The sequence below is a fragment of the Chiloscyllium punctatum genome, chromosome 24 (genome assembly GCF_047496795.1).
Source record: "Chiloscyllium punctatum isolate Juve2018m chromosome 24, sChiPun1.3, whole genome shotgun sequence".
Taxonomy (NCBI): Eukaryota; Metazoa; Chordata; class Chondrichthyes; order Orectolobiformes; family Hemiscylliidae; genus Chiloscyllium; species Chiloscyllium punctatum.
Window position 1 is genome coordinate 42,900,727 of NC_092762.1, and position 21,519 is coordinate 42,922,245.

Genomic DNA, 21,519 nt, shown 5'->3' on the forward strand with positions numbered 1-21,519 from the left:
CTATTATCTTGTTCTGGACTTGCTACCAATGCAAATTAGGTTCTCTCTATCAACTTTTTCTTCATTCAAACTCCCCTTAGATCATCCAATTAATCTTCTATACGAGCCTTGTTTCTGAAGTCAGTTTGTTTCCTGAGGTGCACTGCCCATGAAATAAGTAACCATCCAAATGGGGCTTAACTAGAGCTTTATGTAACTTAATGTAACTTTCAACCCTTTGTAATCCATTTGAAATAAAAGCTAACATTCCAAAGTTGTTACTTTTTAAACCCATCAAATGCAGTCAGTTGAGCTATCGCAGAATGTCTTGTGCTTGATCTCTGCCAGGAATGAGCAACACATCCCACACGATATTCCATTTAGCTTTATATCGCATATAAGTCATTAATCATCCTTTGTTCTGGTTGCTGCTAGATGTGAAAGAACAGCCGGTTCTTTCCTGCAGATTGTGCTCCCCCCTTGTTCACAGGGCAAAGACAAACTCTCAGGCACTGGCTCCACCTCAGAAGCCAGGGATCCCATCCAAAGCCAAGAATGTGGTTACAAAATAGTGTAGAAACAAAGAAGAGAGATTGACCATCAAAGCTTTTCTTAAACTTCCACTGAGAAGAACTCCTAGCGTTTGTCATTTAGCATTAACCTAGAGTGTTCAGAAGGCCAAAACAGAAGTTGCTGGAGAAACTCAGCATGTCTGGCAGCATCTGTGTCAAGAAAGCAGAGTTAGTGTTTCGGGTCCAGTCTACTCCGCTACTCAAAGATGGCTGATACGTTTCTCAACCCCATCCTCTGCCTTCTCACAATAACCCTTGATCCCCTTACTAATCATGAGCCTATCTAATAGGTTCTGATGAAGGATCATCTATGCTTGAAATGTTAGCTTGCTCTCTCTCAATGGATGCTGCCTGAACCACTGTGATCTTCAGCATTTTTTCATTTTCAGTACAGGTTCCAGCATCCGTAGTAATTTGCTCCTGCATGAACCTATCTATCTCTTATCTTAAATACACTCAGTGGTTTGGCATCACAGCTCTCTGCAGCAAAGAGTTCCACTGATTACTCACTTTCTGGATGAAGAAATTCCTCATCTCTGTTCTAAAGGGTCAACCCTTCTCCCTGAGGCTGTGCCCTCAGACCTAGTATCATCTTCTATTGAAAACATCCTCTCCAAGTCCTCGCTCTCCGTCCCTCTCAGTATCCTGTCAGTTTCAATCCGATCCTCTCTCATCCTTTTAAACTTCATCGAGTACAGACCCAAAGTTCTCAACACCTCCTCTTATAACAAGCTCTTCATTCCCAGGCTGATTCATGTAAACTTCCTCTGGGCACCCTCTTAAGTTACAGCACATTCTTCCTTAGCTACATGGTCCCAAACTGTTCGAAATATTCTAAATGCGGTCTCTTATTACAGCCTCAGCAGTAAACTTTGCTGTTGTATTCTAGCCCCCTTGAAATGATTGCAACATTGCATTTGTCTTCCTAACCGCCAGCTGAACCTGTATGTTACCCTTAGGAGAAACCTGAACTCGGACTCCCAACTTCCTTTGTGCTTCAGATTTCTGAAGCCTGTCCCCATTTAGAAAATAGTCAATGCCTGTATTCTTCCTATCAAAGCACATAATCTCAAACTTTGCCACATTGTATTCCATCTGCTACTTCTTTGCCACTTGCTTAGCATGTCAAGGTCCTCCTGCAGCCTCCCCACTTCCTCAACACTGCCTGTCCCTCCACCTATCGTTGTGTCATGTCCACAGATCCTTAAAGCAACAGAGTCAGTGGTTAAGAAAGCGATGAAATACTGTGTTCACTTCTGCTCTCCCTGTTTATAGGAAAGATATTGTGAAACTTGAAAGGGTTCAGAAAAGATTCACAAGGATGTTGCCAGGGTTGGAGGGTCTGGGCTGTAGGGAGAGGGTGAAAAGGCTGGGGCTGTTTGCCCTGGAGCATCAAAGGCTGAGGGCTGACCTTATAGAGGATTGTTTAAAAACAAAACATGAGGCATGGACAGGGGGAATAGACAAGGTCCTTTTTTCCCCCCAGAGTAGAGGACTGCAAAACTACAGAGCATAAGTTTAAGGTAAGATGGGAAAGATCTAAATGGGACCTGAGGGGCAACTTTTTCCACGCAGAGAAAGCATGTATCAAATGAGCTGCCAGAGGAAGTGGATACAATTACAGTACACCATTTAAAAGACATCTGAATGGGTATATAAACAGGAAGGCTTTACAGGGATATGGGCCAAATGCTTGTAAATGGGATTGGATCAGTTTAGGCTGTATGGACGGTACGGACAATTTAGACCGAAGTTGCTGTACTGTATAACTATATCACTGTATGACCTGACTGTTAAAGGCATTGAATAAAAACTGCAGGGAATTTCCAGCATCCACACTTCTTTGGTATTTTGAAGGAGTTTATGTTAGAGCTGTATGAGATCTTCATTAGCTGGAGTACTGTGTATAGTTCTGGTCATCACACCACACCATAGAGAGGATATGAGGGGTGCAAAGGAAATTCACCAGGATGTTGCCTGAGCTGAAGTCATTAAGCTATGAAACAAGACGAGACAGGCTGGGGTTGCTTTCCTTAAAGTAGAGAAGGCCGAGTGAGGATGTTATTAGGGTGTACAAATTCAGGGGCATTGCTTGGGTGGATTGGAAGAAACCTTTCCCTGAGTTGAGAGTTCAATAACAGGAGTCACAGATTTAAGGTAAAGGCAGGAGGTTTACAGGGGATAGGAGGATTTTTATTTTCCCCTGAGGGTGGTGGAGACCTGGAACTTTCTGCCTGGAAACTGGAACCATCACAACAGCTAAGTATTTAGATGAACACTGGGCCAGTACCCTTATATGCTGTAGCATTTCAAGTGCTGGAAAATAGGATTACAGTACATAGGCACTTGATGACTGGTGTGGACGTGATGGCCAAAGGGCCTGTTTCCATGCTGTAAAACTGCTACATCACCAACTTGTGAGAAAGGTTAAAACTGATGGAATAAAACGAACAGTTGCAAGAATGGTACACAATTGGCTCAGTGATGGAAACTGTAATACTCAATGGATATATTTTGGGCTGGAGAAAGGTTTGTAGTAGAATTCACCAAGAGAATGGTGTTGAGATCTTTGCTTTTCCTGGTGCATATTAATGATCTCAATTTTGGTGTGCAGGGATCAACTTCAGCATTGAGCATGATACAGAATTTGAAAGCATGCTGGTACAAGGACAGTGTAGAACTTCAACACAACATAGACAAAGGTGGCATAATGGCTCGGTGGTTAGCACTGCAGCCTCACAGCACCAGGGATCTGGCTTCACTTCCAGCCTTGGTCGCCTGTCTGTGGAGTTTACGTATTCTCCTTGTGTCTGCCTGGGTATGCTTCAGGTGCTCCAGTTTCCTCCCAGTCAGGAAGGGTTTGGAGGAATATGGGCTGGGTGCTGCCAGGTGGGACTAGATTGGATTGGGATATCTGCTCAGCATGGGCGGGTTGGACCGAAGGGTCTGTTTCCATGCTGTACATCTCTGACTCTATGTGCAGGTTAGGTGAATTGGTTGTGCTAAATTGCTCCATAGTGTCTAGCGAAGTTTAACTTAGGTGGATTAGCCACTGTAAGTGCAGGGCTATGAGAACAGGGTGGGTTGGGGGGCTTGGTCTGGGGGTTCGGTGCAGACTATGGGCCAAATGGCCTCTTTCCACATTGTAGGGATTCTCTGATTCTAGTTGACAGTGGTGTATTGGTGGCAGGTGAAGTTCAAAGCAGAGAAGGGTGAGGAAGAACATGGACAGCTAATTTAAAACAGGGGCTAAAATACAATCAAGTGCATGAGCAGAGGGATCTGAGTGAATGTCTGTGTAGATCATAGAAGATGGTTAATAAAGCATGTAGTGTCCTGGGCTTTATTAATAGGGGCATAGAGTACAAGGGCAAGGAGTTGATGCTGAACTTAACTCTAGATGCCTATTAGACCTCCCCTCAGATATTGAGGAAGGAGGTGAACACTTTGGAGAGAGTGCAGAAGAGGTTTACAAAGATAGATCCAGGGAAGAAAGACTTCAGTTATGAAGATCGATCAATGACATTGGAACTATTTGACTTGGAGAGAGAAAACTAACAGGAAATCCGATAGACGTTTTCAAAATCGTGATGGGTCTGGACATTGGATAGGGACAAACCGTTGCTGCTCAATTGAGACAGTGAAAGAGTGGCTAGGGAGAGAGTATGTCCCCTTAAAGATCAGCATGGTTCTGGATATAGGTTTGCTTGCTGACCTGGAAGGTTTGGTTTCAGATATTTTATCATCACACTGGGTAACATCAGTGAGCCTCCGAATGAAGCACTAGTGGTATGGCCTGCTTTTTATTTGTGTGTTTAGGTTTCCTTGGGTCGGTGACGACATTTCCTGTGGTGATGTCATTTCCTGTTTTTCTCAGCGGGGTGGTCAAATGGGATTGAAGTTAATGTGTTTATTAATAGAGTTCTGGTTAGAATGCCACGCTTCTAGGAATTCTTGCACGTGGCTCTGTTTGGCTTGTCCTAGGATGGATGTGTTGTCCCAAGAACTGTAACAAACACTACATTGGACAAACAGCCAGAAAACTAGCCAGCAGGATATGTGTACATCAACTATCCACAAAAAGACATGACCCTCTCTCACTAGTATCCTTTCATACGGATGAGGAAGGACACCACTTCAACTGGGACAACACATCTATCCTAGGACAAGCCAAACAGAGACGCGCAAGAATTCCTAGAAACACGGCATTCCAACTGGAACTCTATCAACGAACACCTTGATTTGAATCCCATTTACCACTCCCTGCAAAAAATAACAGGAAATGATGTCACCGACCCAAGGAAACCTAAACACACAAATACAAAGCAGACCTTACCACAGTGCTTCATCTGGAGGCTCACTGATGATGTTACCTGCTATGGTGACAAAACGTCTGGAAATGAACCTCCCAGCTCCGCGAGCAAACCTACATCCAGAACCACAACCTGAGCTACAAATCTTCTCAAAACTCACTATCAGCATGGTTGTCTGTGTGGAGCCATGGGAGATAGGGGAGTTCTTTTTTTAATGAATATTTCTCCTCTGTGTTCATTGAGGAGAGAATCGTGGATGCTAAGAAAATAAGGGTAGCAAGTGGGAATGTTTTGGACTGCATACATATTACCAGAGAAGAGGCATTTGCAGCCTTAAAGTGCATTACAGTGGATAAATCCCCAGGGCCTGATCAAGTCCATCCTCCAGACATTGTGGGAGGTGAGGGAAGAAATTGCAGAGGGCCTTGCAGAGATTTTACTTCATCTTTAGCCACTGGTGAAGTTCTGGAAGACTAGGGTGGCTTATGTTGTTCCATTATTTAAGAAAAGTAACAAAGACAAGCCAGGTAACTACAAGCCGGTCGAAGTCAGAGAGTGGTGGTAGATGGTAAATATTCAGCATGGAGTCCAGTTACAAGTGGAGTTCCGCAGGGATCAGTTCTGGGTCCTCTGCTGTTTGTAATTTTTATTAATGACTTAGAGGAGGGAGTCAAAGGGTGGGTCAGTAAATTTGCAGATGATACAAAGATAGGTGGAGTTGTGGACAGTGAGGAGGGCTGTTGTCGGCTGCAGAGGGACTTAGATATGATGCAGAGCTGGGCTGAGGAGTGGCAGATGGAGTTCAACCCTGCCAAGTGTGAGGTTGTCCATTTTGGAAGAACAAATAAGAATGCGGAATACAGGGTTAATGGTCGGGTTCTTGGTCAGGTGGAGGAACAGAGGGATCTTGGGGTCTATGTACATAGATCTTTGAAGGTTGCCACTCAGGTGGACAGAGTTTGTAAGAAGGCCTATGGAGTATTATCGTTCATTAGCAGAGGGATTGAATTCAAGAGTCGTGAGGTGATGTTGCAGCTGTACAGGACTTTGGTTAGGCCACATATGGAGTACTGTGTGCAGTTCTGGTCGCCTCACTTTAGGAAAGATGTGGAAGCTTTGGAGAGGGTGCAGAGAAGATCTACCAGGATGTTGCCTGGAATGGAGAGTAGGTCGTACGAGGATAGGTTGAGCGTTCTCGGCCTTTTCTCGTTGGAACGGCGAAGGATGAGGGGTGACTTGATAGAGGTTTATAAGATGATCAGAGGAATAGATAGAGTAGACAGTCAGAAACTTTTTCCCCGGGTACAACAGAGTGTTACAAGGGGACATAAATTTAAGGTGAAGGGTGGAAGGTATAGGGGAGATGTCAGGGGTGGGTTCTTTACCCAGAGAGTGGTGGGGGCATGGAATGCGCTGCCCGAGGGAGTGGTAGAGTCAGATTCATTGGCGACCTTTAAGCGGCATTTGGATAGGTACATGGATGGGTGCTTAATCTAGGATAGAAGTTCGGCACAACATCGTGGGCCGAAGGGCCTGTTCTGTGCTGTATTGTTCTATGTTCTATGTTCTAAGCCAGTGAACCTGACAAGTTGTTGGAGAGGATGCTGATGGACAGGATCGACCAGCACTTGGACAGTCAGCATGAATTTGTACATGGGCAGTAATGTCTGACAAATCTTTTAGGGTTCTTCGAAGAGGTAACCAAAAGGATAGATGAGGGTAGGGCAGTGGATGTTGTCTATATGGACTGTAGTAAGGCCTTTGACGAGGTCCTGTACAGCAGGCTAGTCTTGAAGGTTGGGTTGCAAAGGATCCAGGGAAAGCTAGCTAATTGGATTCAAAATTGGCTTGATGGTAGGAAGCAGAGGGTGATGGTTGAAGGTTGTTTCTCGGACTGGAGGCCTGTGACTAGTGGTGTGCCACAGGGGTCAGTGCTGGGACCTTGTTATTTGACCTTGTTATAAATGATGCGAATAAACAAGGCATGATTAGTAAGTTTGTGAATGATGTAGATTTAGGAGGTATCGCTGATAGCGAGGAAAGTTATCGAAAATTACAGAGGGATCTTGATCAGGTGGTGAAGTGGCCTGAGAATTGGCAAATGCAGTTCAATACAGATAAGTGTGAATTGTTGCACTTTAGAAAGGCAAAGCAATCTAGTATTTGTACAGTAAATGGTAAGGTCCCGATGAGTGTTGTAGAACAGAGGGATCTCTGAGTACAAGTACATAGTTCTTTGAAAGTGGTGTCACAAGTAGGTGAAGGAAGCATTTAGCATGCTGGCCTTCATTGGCTGAGGCACTGAATATAGGAGTTGGGACATTGTTACAGTTGTAAAATTTGACCTACTCTTGGGAAAAAGGCAGGGCAGGTGACTGAGTTGTCAGTGGGGGAGCATTTTGGGGCCAGTGACCATAATTCTATTAGTTTTAAAATAGTGATGGAAAAGGATAGATCAGATCTAAAAGTTGAAGTTCTAAATAGAAAGGCTAATTTTGATGGTATCAGGCAAGAACTTTCAAAAGCTGACTGGGGGCAGATCTTCGCAGGTGAAGGGACAGCTGGAAAATGGGAAGCCTTCAAAAATGAGAGAAGAGAGTCCAGAGACAGTATATTCCTGTTAGGGTGAAAGGAAAGGCTGCTAGGTGTAGGGAAAGCTGCATGATGAGAGAAATTGAGGGTTTGGTGAAGAAAAAAAAGGACATATGTTAGGTATAGACAGGATCGATCGAGTGAATCCTTGGAGTATAAAGGCAGTAGGCGTATACTTAAGAGGGAAATCAGGAGGGCAAAAAGGGAACATGAGAAAGCTTTGACAGATAGGAGAATCCAAAGGGTTTTTACAAATACATTAAAAATAAAAGGGTAACGAGGGAGAGAATAGGGCCCGTCAAAGATCAGCAAGGCAGCCTTTGTATGGAGACGAAGGAGATGGGGGAGATATTAAATAAGTATTTTGCATCAGTGTTTACTGTGGAAAAGGACATGGAAGATACAAAATGTAGGGAAATAGATGGTGACATATTGAAAAATGTCCATATTACAGAGGAAGAAGTGCTGGATGTCTTGAAACGGGTAAAGTGGATAAATCCCCAGGACCTGATCAGGTGTCCCCGAGAACTCTGTGGGAAGCTAGAGAAGTGATTGCTGGGCCTCTTGCTGAGATATTTGTATCATCGATAGTCACAGGTGAGGTGCCGGAAGACGGGAGGTTGGCAAATGTGGTGCCATTGTTTAAGAAGGGTGGTAAGGACAAGCCAGGGAACTATAGACCAGTGAGCCTGAAGTCGTGAAAGGCAATTTGTTGGATGGAATCCTAAGGAACAGGATTTACATGTATTTGGAAAGGCAAGGACAGATTAGGGATAGTCAGTATTGCTTTGTGCCTGGGAAATCATGTCTCACAAACTTGATTCAGTTTTTTGAAGAAGTAACAAAGAGGATTGATGATGGCAGAGCGGTGGATGTCATCTATGTGTACTTCAGTAAGGCATTTGGCAAGGTTCCCCATGGGAGACTGGTTCGCAAGGTTAGATCGCATGGAATACAGGGAGAACTAGCCATTTGGATACAGAGTTGGCTCGAAGGTAGAAGACAGAGGGTGGTGGTGAAGGGTTGTTTTTCAGACTGGAGGCCTGTGACCAGTGGAGTGCCACGAGGATCGGTGCTGGGTTCTCTACTTTTCATTATTTATATAAATGATTTGGATGCGAGCATAAGAGATATAGTTAGTAAGTTTACAGATGACACCAAAATTGGAGGTGTAGTGGACAGCGAAGAAGGTTACCTCAGATTACAGCAGGATCTTGATCAGATGGGCCAATGGGCAGATGGAGTTTAATTTAGATAAATGTAAAGTGCTGCATTTTGGCAAAGCAAATCTTAGCAGGACTTATACCCTTAATGGTAAGGTCCTAGGGATGTTGCTGAACAAAGGGACCTTAGAGTGCAGGTTCATAGCTCCTTATAAAGACAGTCACAGGTAGTTAGGATAGTGAACAAGGCATTTGGTATGCTTTCCTTTATTGGTCAGAGCATTGAATATAGGAATTGGGAGGTGATGCTGCAGCTGTACAGGACATCGGTTAGGCCACTGTTGGAATATTGCGTGCAGTTCTGGTCTCCTTCTTATTGGAAGGATGTTGTGAAACTTGAAAGGGTTCAGAAAACATTTAAAAGGATGTTGTCAGGTTTGGAGAATTTGAGCTAGAAGGAGAGGTGAATAGGCTCGGGCTGTTTTACCTGGAGCATTGGAGGCTGAGAGGTAACCTTGTGGAGGTTTATAAAATCATGAGGGACATGGATAAGTCTTTTCCCTGGGGTGGGGGGTCCAGAACTCGAGGGCATAGGTTTAGGTTGAGTGGGGAAAAATATAAAAGACCTAAGGGGCAATTTTTTCATTCTGATGGTGGTGTGTGTGCGGAATGAGCTGCCAGAGGAAGTGGTGGAAGCTAGTATAATTGCAACATTTAAAAGGCATCTGGATAGGTACGTGAATAGGAAGGGTTTGGAGGGATATGGGTCGGGTGCTGGCAGGGCAGACTAGATTGGGTTAGGATATCTGGTCGGCATGGACGAGTTGGACCAAAGGGTCTCTTTCCATGCTGTACATGTCTGTAACTCTAAGTCATTGGTGAGGCTGCAATTGGAGTATTGTGTACAATTTTGGGCACCCTGTTATAAGGAAGGACAGAGTTAGATTGAAAAGAGTGCAAAGAAGATTTTTGAGGATGTTGTCAGGACCAGTAGGCCTGAGTAATAGGGAGAGGTTGGCCAGGATAGGACTGTATTCCTTGGATGTAGGAGAATGAGGGGTGACCTTATTGAGTTGTATAAAATCACGAGGGTGTTGAAGGGATGAAAGCATATAGTCTTGTCCCTTGGGATGGCGAATCAAAAACTAGGGGGCATAGTTTTAAGATGAGAGGGAAAAGATTTAAAAAGGACCTGAGGGGCAACTTCATGCAGCAAGTGGTGTGTATATGGGATGGGCTGCCAGAGAAAGTGATTTGAGGCAGGTACAATGGCAACATTTGAAAAACATTTGGACAGGTACCTGGATGGGAAAGGTTTAGAGGGGTATGGACCAAATGTGGACAATTGGAAGGGTCTGTTTGGGCCAAAGGGTGCTGTATCACTGACTCTTTTGGGAGGGCACAAATATAAAGTGATTTGCAAATGTAATGTGAGAGATTAAAGTCTGGGATGAACTACCTGATAGTTATCTAATGGAGGTCTTTGAAATTCTGAAGTTCTTCGAAGGTGTACGTCACTATATACAGAGACGACTTGTAAAGGATTCTACAACTTGGGCTGATAATGAGTATGGCTAATAATTCTGGTAGAAAAGTTTCTTTTCTCAGGTAAAATATGAAGCTCTCTTCTGGTGGGTTAGCATGGATTGATTTGGGCTGAATGGCCTATTTCTGTGCTGTAACTGTTATATAAATTCACCCTGAGAGAAATGATTAACCCATTGATGAAAGGAGTGCCAAGATCCTGAAGCTGGTTAAGCCTAACATGTACATTTGTGTTCTAGGATTTGGTGTCAAGTTCCCTGATTATTCTGGACTTTGGGAGTTTAAATCTGGAAACTGTATGGAGTCCTCAGCTTGTGCTGACTGGATTCGAAGGTATCAAACAATATTTGGACCCAGGTGTTCTCTGCCAATGTTAATCCTGACATACATTGTGCTCCTGAAATACCAGCTTCTCATCCACAACGAAAGGGCCATTGCCTTAAACAATCAAAACTCAACTGTTTTGACCAGAGAGCATTTCCACCTCAGCCTCGCATGGGAACAGAAGAAATTCCAAACCCAAGATCAGACCAAAGGATACTGAGATACTCTTTATTGCTATTGTCCATAAGAGCTTTTTCTGATCATCGGCGGTTACCAGGCTGCACTGACCGGAGTTTTAAATGTCCCCTCCGAAATAAACATCAGGCTGTAATGCAAAGAGTTAAATGGATTCCACCTCTGATGCAGGAGGTATTTAGTGTTGTGTGATTGATGCTGGATTGGAGAGTGTGTGCATTAGTTATCCAGAGTATTGTAAAGACACAGATTGTCCCTCCTCCGAGGGAGGAGGAGGAAAGCCATCATGAATTTACAGACTGAGGGGGAAGGACTGGCGTAGACAATTGCACATGGACCATGACAACATGCATATAATTCAGCGTAATTGTTACACTTGACTGAAAGTCTGCCCTCCAATTCCTGCTCACCGAAGGTATAGGAATACCACAGGATCAAGGTGATGTTGACAGACCAGAGAATATCGCAGGTGTGAATTCCCCACTCACGGCAGACCAATGCTGGAGATTCCTGGAGACTCATCTGCATGCAAGGATTTTGACAAATTAATACTTTGCTGTCTTGTTACATTTATCTGTCTATCCTCGGCAACAGCGGGGTTTGTGATTAGGGAAGTTGCACTGTATCCGTAGAGATGGACAGAAACACAGCTCATTATTTCATGGTCCACCTTACAGCCTTAGCTAACCACAGTAATCCAAAGGCTAGAACCAAGGGTCACTGGTGTCCTCCACAACCCTCCCTGAAATTTGATCCCAGGGTCATCTGGAGCATTCTGACCCCAGTCTCCCACCCTCCCTCAGCCCCGCCATGGACACTGATCCTGGGATCTCTGTGAACCCCAGGGTTGAATGAATGTATAAAATCTCCACAGATTACATATGAAATTGGAGCCCCTGCTAGATTGGAACCTGATCTGAACTGAGGCCTCCAGTGTTTGCTATTCCACGATGCTTCTGAAAAGGACAGCCAAGGGTGGCCACTCTGGGAGATGGTAGCTTCAAGCTAAATCCGGAGTGCTAGAACAATGTGAATGAATCAGTGAGTGTTCCTGGAGGAACCAGACAACTGAAAGTGACCCTGCAGTTCATGGCCCAGGTGTTGGTCCCAGTACAAAGGGGGAGGTATCTGTATTGACAGTCATACTAATCACAGAATGTCAATCACTTATAGGTCTAAAAATGTGCAGCGCCTGCAGTCTTCCAGAGGGCACGTTAGATTTTCTGAGATGACGGTGCGGAGTCTTGTTCCATGTCCTGTGTAGTCCCTGTAGGTAGTGTGTGTTGTAATCAGCATTATGTTTTTGCATAATATCATTTTAAAAAAATGAATGTGTCATGTGTAATTATTCATGAAACTTCTCATAAAATCACCTCATACTTTAAGATCAAGGACCAGTGTTGGGAACACCACTGTTTACAATTTACACTAAAGTTTTGACTTTGGAATTAGAAGCACAATTTCTAAATTTGCAAATGGAATCAAATTATGGATGGGAATAGTCAGGAATGGAGATTACTTGCAGCAAACTATTAAAGTTTATATCCTTACGTGTGAATAATTGGCAGCCGGAGTTCAACACCGAGAAATGTGACACCATGCATTTTGGTTGGATGAATAGTGCAGTCATATTGTTGCCGGCAGACAGCATCGGCTTAGCAGAATTAGCAGCGAAGTGGCAGATAAAACTGAGTACTGAAAAGCGAGAGGTGCATTTTGGTAGAAAGGATGAGGATAGCCAAATATAGAGTTAGCAGCACCATTCTTAGAAATGTACAGGAACAGAGCACACTGTTGGTTTGTTTACATTGGTCTTTGAATATGACAGAGAGTAGTTAGCAAAGCAGTGAATACAAGATCTTGGTTTCTGTCAATTGAGGCATTGAGAACAAAAGGTCATCTGCCGAATCTTTATACGCACCTGGTTAGGCCCCTGTTGGAGCATTGTATCCAGTTCTGGTCACTTAAGGGAAGAAAGGGTGCAGAGGAGAGTTACCAGAATGGCTGTAGGGAGGGAGATTTTAGTCACAAAGTTAGAGTGGAAATGCTGGGGTTGTTCTCATTGAAGGAGATTGAGGACACTTGCCAGAAGTGTAGTAGATAATGACATGTTTAGCTAAGGGAGTCAGGAAAAGCCTCTTTCCACTAGCTGATGATGCACAAACCCTGGAGACCTGTTTAAGACCAAAACTTGGGATTTGCATTATTGTGTTACATTACATTGTTACTGCAATGGTTCCATCCTTCCCTCTCCTCTTACCAAAATAACAGAGGAGAAAGGGAGAGATTGAGAGGGGCTGTTAGTAAGTTTGTTGTAACCAAGAAGGTGCTTGTAGGTAGCCAGTTAATTGGAAATTTATCAACAAAATAGTTTGAGAGGAGCTGCTGTGTGGTGGTAGTGCTGCTGCTTTGTTTAAGTCTGGGCTTAGGTGAATACTGGGCTTCAGTGAGTAAGGTAAAGGCAAGGTAAGATTCTTTTATCTTTCTTAGTGTAAAGGAACAGAGATGGCAGTTAGGGCAATAGTGTGCTCCTCCTGCCAAATGTGGGGGGGGGGGGGGGGAGATCAAGGAGGAGGCGAGTGTCTCTGATGACATTGTGTGCATGAAGGTGCTCTCACACACCGCAATGTTTGGTTGGAGTGGTAGTTGTATACACTGAGGAGCGTACGGGGGCAGAGAGTGTGATAGACATGAGTTACAGGGAGGTGGTCATACCACAGGTTCAGTCAAGTGGATAGGTGACCACCAGGCAAAACAAGCAGGTAGTGCTGGAGCCTCCTGTGGTTATTCCCCTCTCTAACAGATGTACTGTTTGGGATACTATTGCAGGGGATAGCCTCTCCAGCAGTATAACAGCAGCAGCCAGGCCTGTAGCACACCAACTGGCTCTTCTATAGAGCAGGGTCTAGCAAGATCCATGTGAGCGATAGTAGGAGCAGACTTGCTAGTTAGGGGCACAGACAGGAGTTCCTGTGACCACAATTGAGATTCCAGGATGGTGTTGCCAGGATTGAGGACGTCTCTGAGCAGTTGCATGAAATTTTTAAGGGGAGGAGGGTGAGTAGCCAGACAGAGGTAGAAAGAGGGAATCGGTCCTGTGGAGTGAGTACAGAGAATTAGGGAAGAGAGAAAAGCAGGACCTAGAGGGTAGTAATCTCTGGGTTATGAATAGTGCCACATGCTAGTGAGGCAAGGAATAAAAATATGAGAGATGAATGCATGGCTAAGGAGCTGGGGCAGGGGTTGGGCTATCATGTTCTTGGATCATTGGGGCCTCTGCTAGGAAGGGGTGACCTGTACAAGAGGGACAGGGGATCCAATATCATTGCAGAGAGCTCTGCTACTTTTACTTGGGAGGGTTTAAACTCGAGAGGCATGGGGCTGGGAACCAGAGTAGCAGGTCAACAAGTGGAGGGATTGAGGGGCTGGTAATTTCAGAACCAGTAAGCTGGAAAGAAAGGACAGTCAGAGACAGGTAAATGAACACAATGGTGCTAATGATCTGAAGTGCATTTATTTCAACACAAAGAGTATAGGTAAGGCAGATGAGCTTCTAGTACATAGGGCGATGATGTTGTGGCCATTACAGAGACTTGGTTGAGGGAGGGACAGGACTGGCTGTGCAACATGCCAGAGTTTTGTTGTTGAACTTGAGATAGAGAGGGAGGTAAAAGAGGGGGAGGAGTACCATTACTAATCAGGGAGAATGTCACATCCACCCTCCGAGAGGGCATACGGGAGTGCTCAAGTGCTGAGGCAATATGGGTAGAGCTCAAAAGTAAGGTGGGTATGATCAGTCTGATAGGATTATACAATAAGCTCTCCAACTATGTAGCCACCAAGACACTGAGGAACAAATATGTAGGCAGATTATGGAAAGATGCAATAGCAAAGGGTTGTCATGGTGAGTGACTTTAACTTCCCCAGTATTGACTGGGACTCCCTTACTGTAAGAGGCCTAGACAGGGCAGAGTTTAAGTAGATCCAAGAGGGCTTCATGAAACAATACGTGGCCCACCCAACTGGAGGAGGGGCCATACTGGACTTTGTATTGGCTAATGAGTCTGTCCAGGTGACTGACCTTACAATAGGAAAGCATATTGGAAACCGTGACGTCAGGACCTTGTGGGAAGGTAATAAATTGGGGAGGGCTAATTACATCAGTATTTAGACAGGAGCTAGGGAGTGTTAATTGGGAGCAGCTGTTAACCGGCAAGTCCACATTTGACACATGGGAGTTGTTTAAAGACCTACTGATCAGAGTTCAGGACCAGCACGTTCCAGTAAGGAGGAAGGACAGGGATGGCAAGGTAAGGCACCCTTTGGATAACGAGGGAGGTTGTGAATTTAATCCAAAGGAAAAAGAAGCAAATGTAAGGCTTAGTGAGCTAAAATCAGACAGAGTCTGTGAGGAATATAAAGAAACCAGGAAAGAACTCTAGCTGGGAATTAGGAGAGCAAGGGACCATGAAATAGTCTTGGCAAGTAGGGTCACAAAGCATCGTAAGGCATTCTATATATACATACATTTAAAAAAAAAGAGGTTAACTAGGGAGAAGATAGGACTACTCAAAGATAAGGGAGGGAACTTGTGCTTGGAGGTAGATGATGTAGGTCAGATCCTAAGTGAGTACTTTGGATCTGTATTCACCTCGGTGGAAAATAGGATTAGTACAAGGCATGCTAGGGTTTTTGAGATCAAGAAAGGTGTGGTGTTAGGTCTCTTGAAGAGCATTAAGGTGGATAGATCCCCAGGGGCCGATGGGCTGTATCCCAGGTTATTGAGGAGGAGACTGCTGGGGCCTTGACTGAGGTTTTTGGGTTGTGGCTAGCCACTGGAGAGTTCAGTGTAGGAATGGCAAGTAGCAAATGTTCTTCCTCTTTCAAGAAAGGATATAGCCAATGGTTGTGGTTATGCTAATGGCATAGATGGAATAAAGGGATGAGGTCCTAAAGGGAGAATATAGAGAACAAGTATCAAAGTTGAAATGTAGGACCTTTTAAAGGTGGTTATCTCCGTATTACTACCAGTGCCACGAGCTAGTCAGAATAGAAACTGCAGGATTTAAGTAGGATGAACACGTGTTTGAGTATAAGGATAGGCTGTAGCTCTGATGGGCTTTAGTTAGGCCACACTTGGAATATTGCATACAGTTCTGGTTACCACACTACCAGAAGGATGTGGATGCTTTGGAGGCTGGTATAGAAAATGTTCACCAGGATGTTGCCTGTATGGGAGATTTTAACAATGAAGAAAGGATGGCGTTCAAGTCCGTAACTCCCTGAAAGCGACTACGCAATTAGTTAGGGTGGTAGAGAAAGCATATGGGATACTTACCTTTATTGTTCAGGGAATTGAGTACAAGAGTCAGGATGTCATGTTGCAGCTTTAGACTTCAGTTAGGCCAAACTTAAGGAATATTGCTTTCAATTCTGGTTGTAACATTACAGGAAGGATGTGGAGGCTTTGAAGATGGTGCAGAAATGGTTTACCAGGATGTTGCCTGGATCACAGGATATGACCAAGCAAGTGAAGCTAGAAAAACTTGGGTTTTCTCTGGAGTGGTGGAGGCTGAGGGGAGACTTGATGGAAATCTATAAAATTGAGAGAGTGATCTCTTTCCTAGAGTTGAAATGTCTCATTCTGGGGGCATGCATTTAAGGTGAGAAGGCAAGTTCAAAGGAGATGTGAGGGGTAAGATCTTTACATAGAGAGATGCAGCTTGACCAGATTCAACCTTAAGAGGGGAAAGGGAGAGTGCATAAGGTCAGCAGCATTCACAATGTTCCAGGACTGGTGGTGAAAATAGAGTAGTTGAAGAATTTATTTTTCCATGTTACCTAACAATTTCTTATTCTTGCCAGCACAGTGCTATCTATTACACGTGGGGAGTAAACATTGAACAGTTCAGGTGCTTCTTCGAGATTCATATGAGCACATTTTATAAAAGTTTTCTTTAATAGTTACAACTTACTGGCATTATGGAGGCAAAGGCCACAGTAAAATATTTTTGGGCGACTGATAGTTGTACTCCAGTGCAGAAACTTGATATTGTCCTTCCAGAGACAGTTAAGGATGTCTGAAAGGTTTACCAGGAAGGCAGGGTGTGATGGGGAAGCATTGATGTGACAGTAACCATTCCCATTCTTTAATTAGGTTATCCTGTGTGATATTATGTGCCTCTCATTTCTTAATCAAGTCACCCTTATGTCATTGTTAGTTAGTTTGTGCTTTGGCACTGAAGTTGCTGGTCCTGACTTGCATACTAAAATAAATCTAAAATTTTGTTCCTTCAATGTTGAGAACTCCCAGGCCAATCCCCTTTCAACTTTATTCTGCTGGGTCTGTCCTCAGGGTGGGACAGAGCATACCCATGAATGGTGATGGATGTGCCCATCACAGACATCTTGGCCAGTTAGTACTGGATGGTAAATCTGGCTTTACACTTGTTGTACTTTTGCTGTTGGATACAAATCAAGTGCTAGATTTTATTAAATGGGCAGGCAAGAGGTAAAGATGATACTGCTGATCTGGAAATCACTTATTGGCTAGACTTGGTAAAGTTGGCAAATATCCATCCCCAAAGAAGATGAGTGCAGTGGGCAGGTTTTGAATGTCTTCATTGCTAAGTTTGCTTTTTAAATTCTAGATTTATTTGAAATTCACCAACTGCTGTGTTGGAATTTGACTCCTGAAGGTACAAATTCAACTTGAAGGTAGTCAGGATCAGAGACAAAGTAAACCAAATGATAAACTCTCTTCAGGAAGTAAAAGAAAAATGGGATTGGAGAAGGAGTAACCGTGAGGATTCAGGAGCAAAGAACACTTGGGTTGCAGATGGCTTTGGTTCAGTTTGTGACGTAGCTCTGGCAAAACAATCCTCAGCACTATTGTGACTGACATTTCCTGTAATGCTTCGTAGTTCCTGTGTTCACGGTGACCAGAATTACCTGGACTCAATCCCTGCCAGCACCACCCACAACATCAAAAGTTCAATTATTCTGTCTAAGAACAGTGGAAATGAATTCTACCAAGTTCAGTCTGCATAAAATCTATTCAGAAAAGATGGTGTTTAAGAGTCATAATGATGCACAGGAGACCATTTGGTTCATCAAGTTAATACCTGCTCTCTGTGGAGCAATTCAGCCAGTCTTATTCCTCTATCCTACCTTATCTTTTATGTTTGTTGCCTTCTAATATCTAATTTCCCTTGATTGCTTCCACTTTCACTACCCCAAGATAAGATTTCCACATCATTATCACCTACCACATTTTCAAAACAATTCTTCCTCACATTCACTGTACCTTAAATCTGTATCCTCCACCTTTTATTCCAACTTGGGAAGCTGGAGAATATTATTGTAAGATTCCAGATGGCATTGTGGAAATGGCATCTAAAATCTGAATACTAACACCAAGTGATGGAAGCCATTAAACACAATGAGAATTAGCATGAATGATCAACAAGAGCTGCAAATCTCAATTAGAATGTACATTTTTATTCACTGCTTAGTTTGAAATGAAAATACATGTTACATTAAGCCAAGCGACGATACAACCTAATATCCACAGGTCATAGCTGTTAGCTTGTGTGAAAGTACTGTGCCATGAGGTAGCTTGTTCTAGTTTTAGACAAACAGATTACAGAATTCTGGGTGCCCAGGTGAATTAGTTGAAAACTGCGTTTCTTGTGCAGTTTCAGTGGGGGTCACTTTCCAGCATAGGGAGGAGGGGTGGGTGATGAAGATGAGGGTAGTGTCTCAAAACATGGGAGTGTGACTGGATGACAGAAGTAACTGGATTGGAGGCTTCCTTACTGGTTGGGGGAGTAGAACGTTGAACTAGAGAGGTTAATTCAATGGGTGAAGAGGTGGCACTGTCTCTCTCAAACAATTAGTAAATAAGTTTGTGCATGGTGCTGTTTGATATTAAAGGTTTGTTTGATTTTATTTGCATGGATTAGTGACAGACAATCAGCAACCGTCCTGTACTAGGAGAAGTTGTCAGTATTTAAAAGCTGGTATTGAGTAGGATCAGAGTTCGTCAGCAGACAGATGATCAGTGCTCCCAGGCTCTGAAAACAGAAACAAACCTTCAATAGATGAATGAAAACATTTCAAACAGATATTCTGATACAGGCACTCCAATCAGGTCAACACTAAGATTAATCCCGGACTCCCCGTGTCAGCACCCAGTTTAGCCCCAGACTCCCTGCGTCACTCCATTTTGTTTCTGGTTACCTTCCAACCATTTCAGCAAAGAGGTGGGCAATTAAGCCCATCTGACCCATGCCAGGTTTACTGCACAGCAGCCCAATCTTTACTGTTCTCCTAAACTAGCCAAGGATTACCTGTAAAAAGCACACAGCAATAACCCAGGCTAACGTGAACAGGAATATCCATCGAAGCTCATCACGGAGGGTGTAGAGGCAGCCCTTAGATTTAGAAAACACAGATTAATGTTACATCGCAATGGAAACCTGGTTTGTTAATATCACAGCTATCTCAGTAGCAGCTTAAGAGTACAATCACCATCCTTTTAATTAGTTAATGGAGAACTCTTGATACTGAACATAGTGGGTATTTTCTAAACAACCTGTTCAGACATATCGTTAAACCTCTCTGGAACAGCCAGTACTTTAACCTAGGCCTCCAAGTTCAGAGATATAGACAATAGTGGTTTTTGGGTTAGAGTCATATGGGGTGTGGTGGCACTGATTGTTGTAGAACCTGTTTCCAAATACCCTCTCAATAATGTGCAATTTTAATTACCTCAATTAACTAATGCTGAATCTGTATGCATGACCCAGTTTTCATAGAACATAGAAAAGTACAGCACAGAACAGGCCCTTCGGCCCACGATGTTGTGCCGAAGATTATGCTTAATCTAAGTAAAAAATAACCTAACCTATGCCCTCTTCAATTCACTGCTGTCCAAGTGCATGTCCAGCAGTTGCTTAAAATGTCCCTAATGACTCTGCTTCCACCACCGCTGCTGGCAACACATTCCATGCATTCACAATTCTCTGCGTAAAGAACCTACCTCTGACATCTCCTTTATACCTTCCTCCTAATATCTTAAAACTATGATCCCTCGTGCCAGTCAATCCTGCCCTGGGGAAAAGTCTCTGGCTATTGAATCTATCCATGCTCATTACCTTGTATACTTCAATCAGGCCACCTCTCTTCCTCCTCCTCTTCAGAGAGAAAAGTCCAAGCTTAGTCAACCTCTCTTGGTAAGACAAGCCCTCCAGTCCAGACAGCATCCTGGTAAACCTTCTTTGCACCCTCTCTAAAGCTATAGTAGGGCAACCAGAACTGGATACAATATTCTAAGTCTGGTCTCACCAGGACTTGTAGAGCTGCAGCAAAACCTCGCGGCTCTTAAACTCGATCCCCCTGCTAATGAAAGCCAAACACCATATGTTTTCTTAACAACTCTATCCACTTGGGTGGCAACTTTTGAGGGATCTATGCATTTGGACAGCAAGGTCCCTCTATTCCTCCACACTGCCAAGAATCCTGTCTTTAACCCTATATTGAGCATTCAAGTTCAACCTTCCAAAATTCATCACTTCGTATTTATCCAGGCTGAACTCCATCTGCCATTTTTCAATCCAGCTCTGCATCCTGTGTTGTGCTGCAGCCTGCTAATAGCCCTCAATGTTATCGACGGCACCTCCAACCTTTGTGTCGTCGGCAAATTTACTAACTCACCCCTCAACCTCTTCATCCAAGTCATTTACAAAAACTACAAACAGCAGAGTCCTGCAGGATACCACTCACCACTGGCCTCCAGGCAGAATACTTTCCATCTACAACCACTCTCTGCCTTCTGTCAGCCAACCAATTCTGAATTCAGATAGCCAAATCTCCCTGTATCCCATACCTCCTGACTTTATGAATGAGCCTACCATGGGGAACCTTATCAAATGCCTTACTGAAGTCCATACACATCACATCCACTGCTCGACCTGTCTCATCACCTCCTCAAAGAACTCAATAAGATTTGTGAGGCATGACCTGCCCCTCACAAAGCTATGCTGACCATCTTTAATCACATTATGCTTTTCCAAATAAATCCTATCCCTCAGAATTCTTTCCAAAACCTTGCTGACCACAGTTATAAGACTGACTAGTCAGTAATTGCCATAGATTTCCCTATCCCCTTTCTTGAAAACAGGAACATTTGCCTCCTTCCAATCCTCTGGTACGACTCCCGTGGAAAGTGAGGAAGCAAAGATCTTCCCTAGCGGCTTAGCAACCTCCTTTCTCGCTTCCTAGAGCAACCTGGATAAATCTGGTCAGGACCTGGGGAATGATCTTAATGTTTGCCAAAATTTCCAGCACATCAACTTCATCAATCTTGTTCTGTTCAAGCCTGTTTTCCAGCTCCTCAAAGTTTTCATTCACAACAAGGTCCCTTTCCTTAGTGAAAACCAAAGCAAAGCTTCCCCTATCTGCTCAGACTCCACGCACAAGTTCCCAACGCTATCCCTAACTAGCCCTACCTTCTCCATGATCATTTTCTTATTCCTCACATACGAGTAAAATGCCTTTGGGTTCTCCCTAATACTTCCTGGCAAGTCTTTTTAGTGCCCCCTCCTGGCTCTCCTCAGTCCATTGCTGAGCTCCTTTCTAGCAAGCCTGTAATCCTCGAAAGTTATGCTAGATTCTTGCCTACGTAAGCTGCCTTCTTCCTGTTGACAAGAAGCTCCTCTGTTCTCGACAGCCAAGGCTCCTTAACCTTACCCCTACTCGCCTGTCTCAGAGGATTTGTGCTTCACTCGCAACTGTGCCTTAAACGGCCCTTTCTGTGGAACAATTGCTACCAAT

General features: G+C 43.9%; 2 protein-coding genes across 5 annotated transcripts in view; one reads left to right on the top strand and one right to left on the bottom strand.

Moving 5' to 3' along the window:
• The window catches only part of LOC140494498 (uncharacterized), a 90,666-nt gene extending 78,657 nt beyond the window's left edge, over window positions 1-12,009 (top strand). For all 4 annotated transcript variants that reach the window (XM_072593745.1, XM_072593743.1, XM_072593744.1 and 1 more), the window contains exon 15: window positions 10,404-12,009. The gene's annotated coding sequence lies outside the window, so the exon portion shown is untranslated. The remainder of the gene's footprint in view (window positions 1-10,403) is intronic.
• Window positions 12,010-18,163: 6,154 nt separating this feature from the next.
• The window catches only part of LOC140494871 (tetraspanin-3-like), a 29,734-nt gene continuing 26,378 nt past the window's right edge, over window positions 18,164-21,519 (bottom strand). The window contains exons 6-7 of the mRNA XM_072594546.1: window positions 19,035-19,118; window positions 18,164-18,758 (exon numbers count right to left, since the gene is read on the bottom strand). Of these exons, the coding sequence (XP_072450647.1) occupies window positions 18,675-18,758; window positions 19,035-19,118 (168 nt within the window). The 3' untranslated portion in view covers window positions 18,164-18,674. The remainder of the gene's footprint in view (window positions 18,759-19,034; window positions 19,119-21,519) is intronic.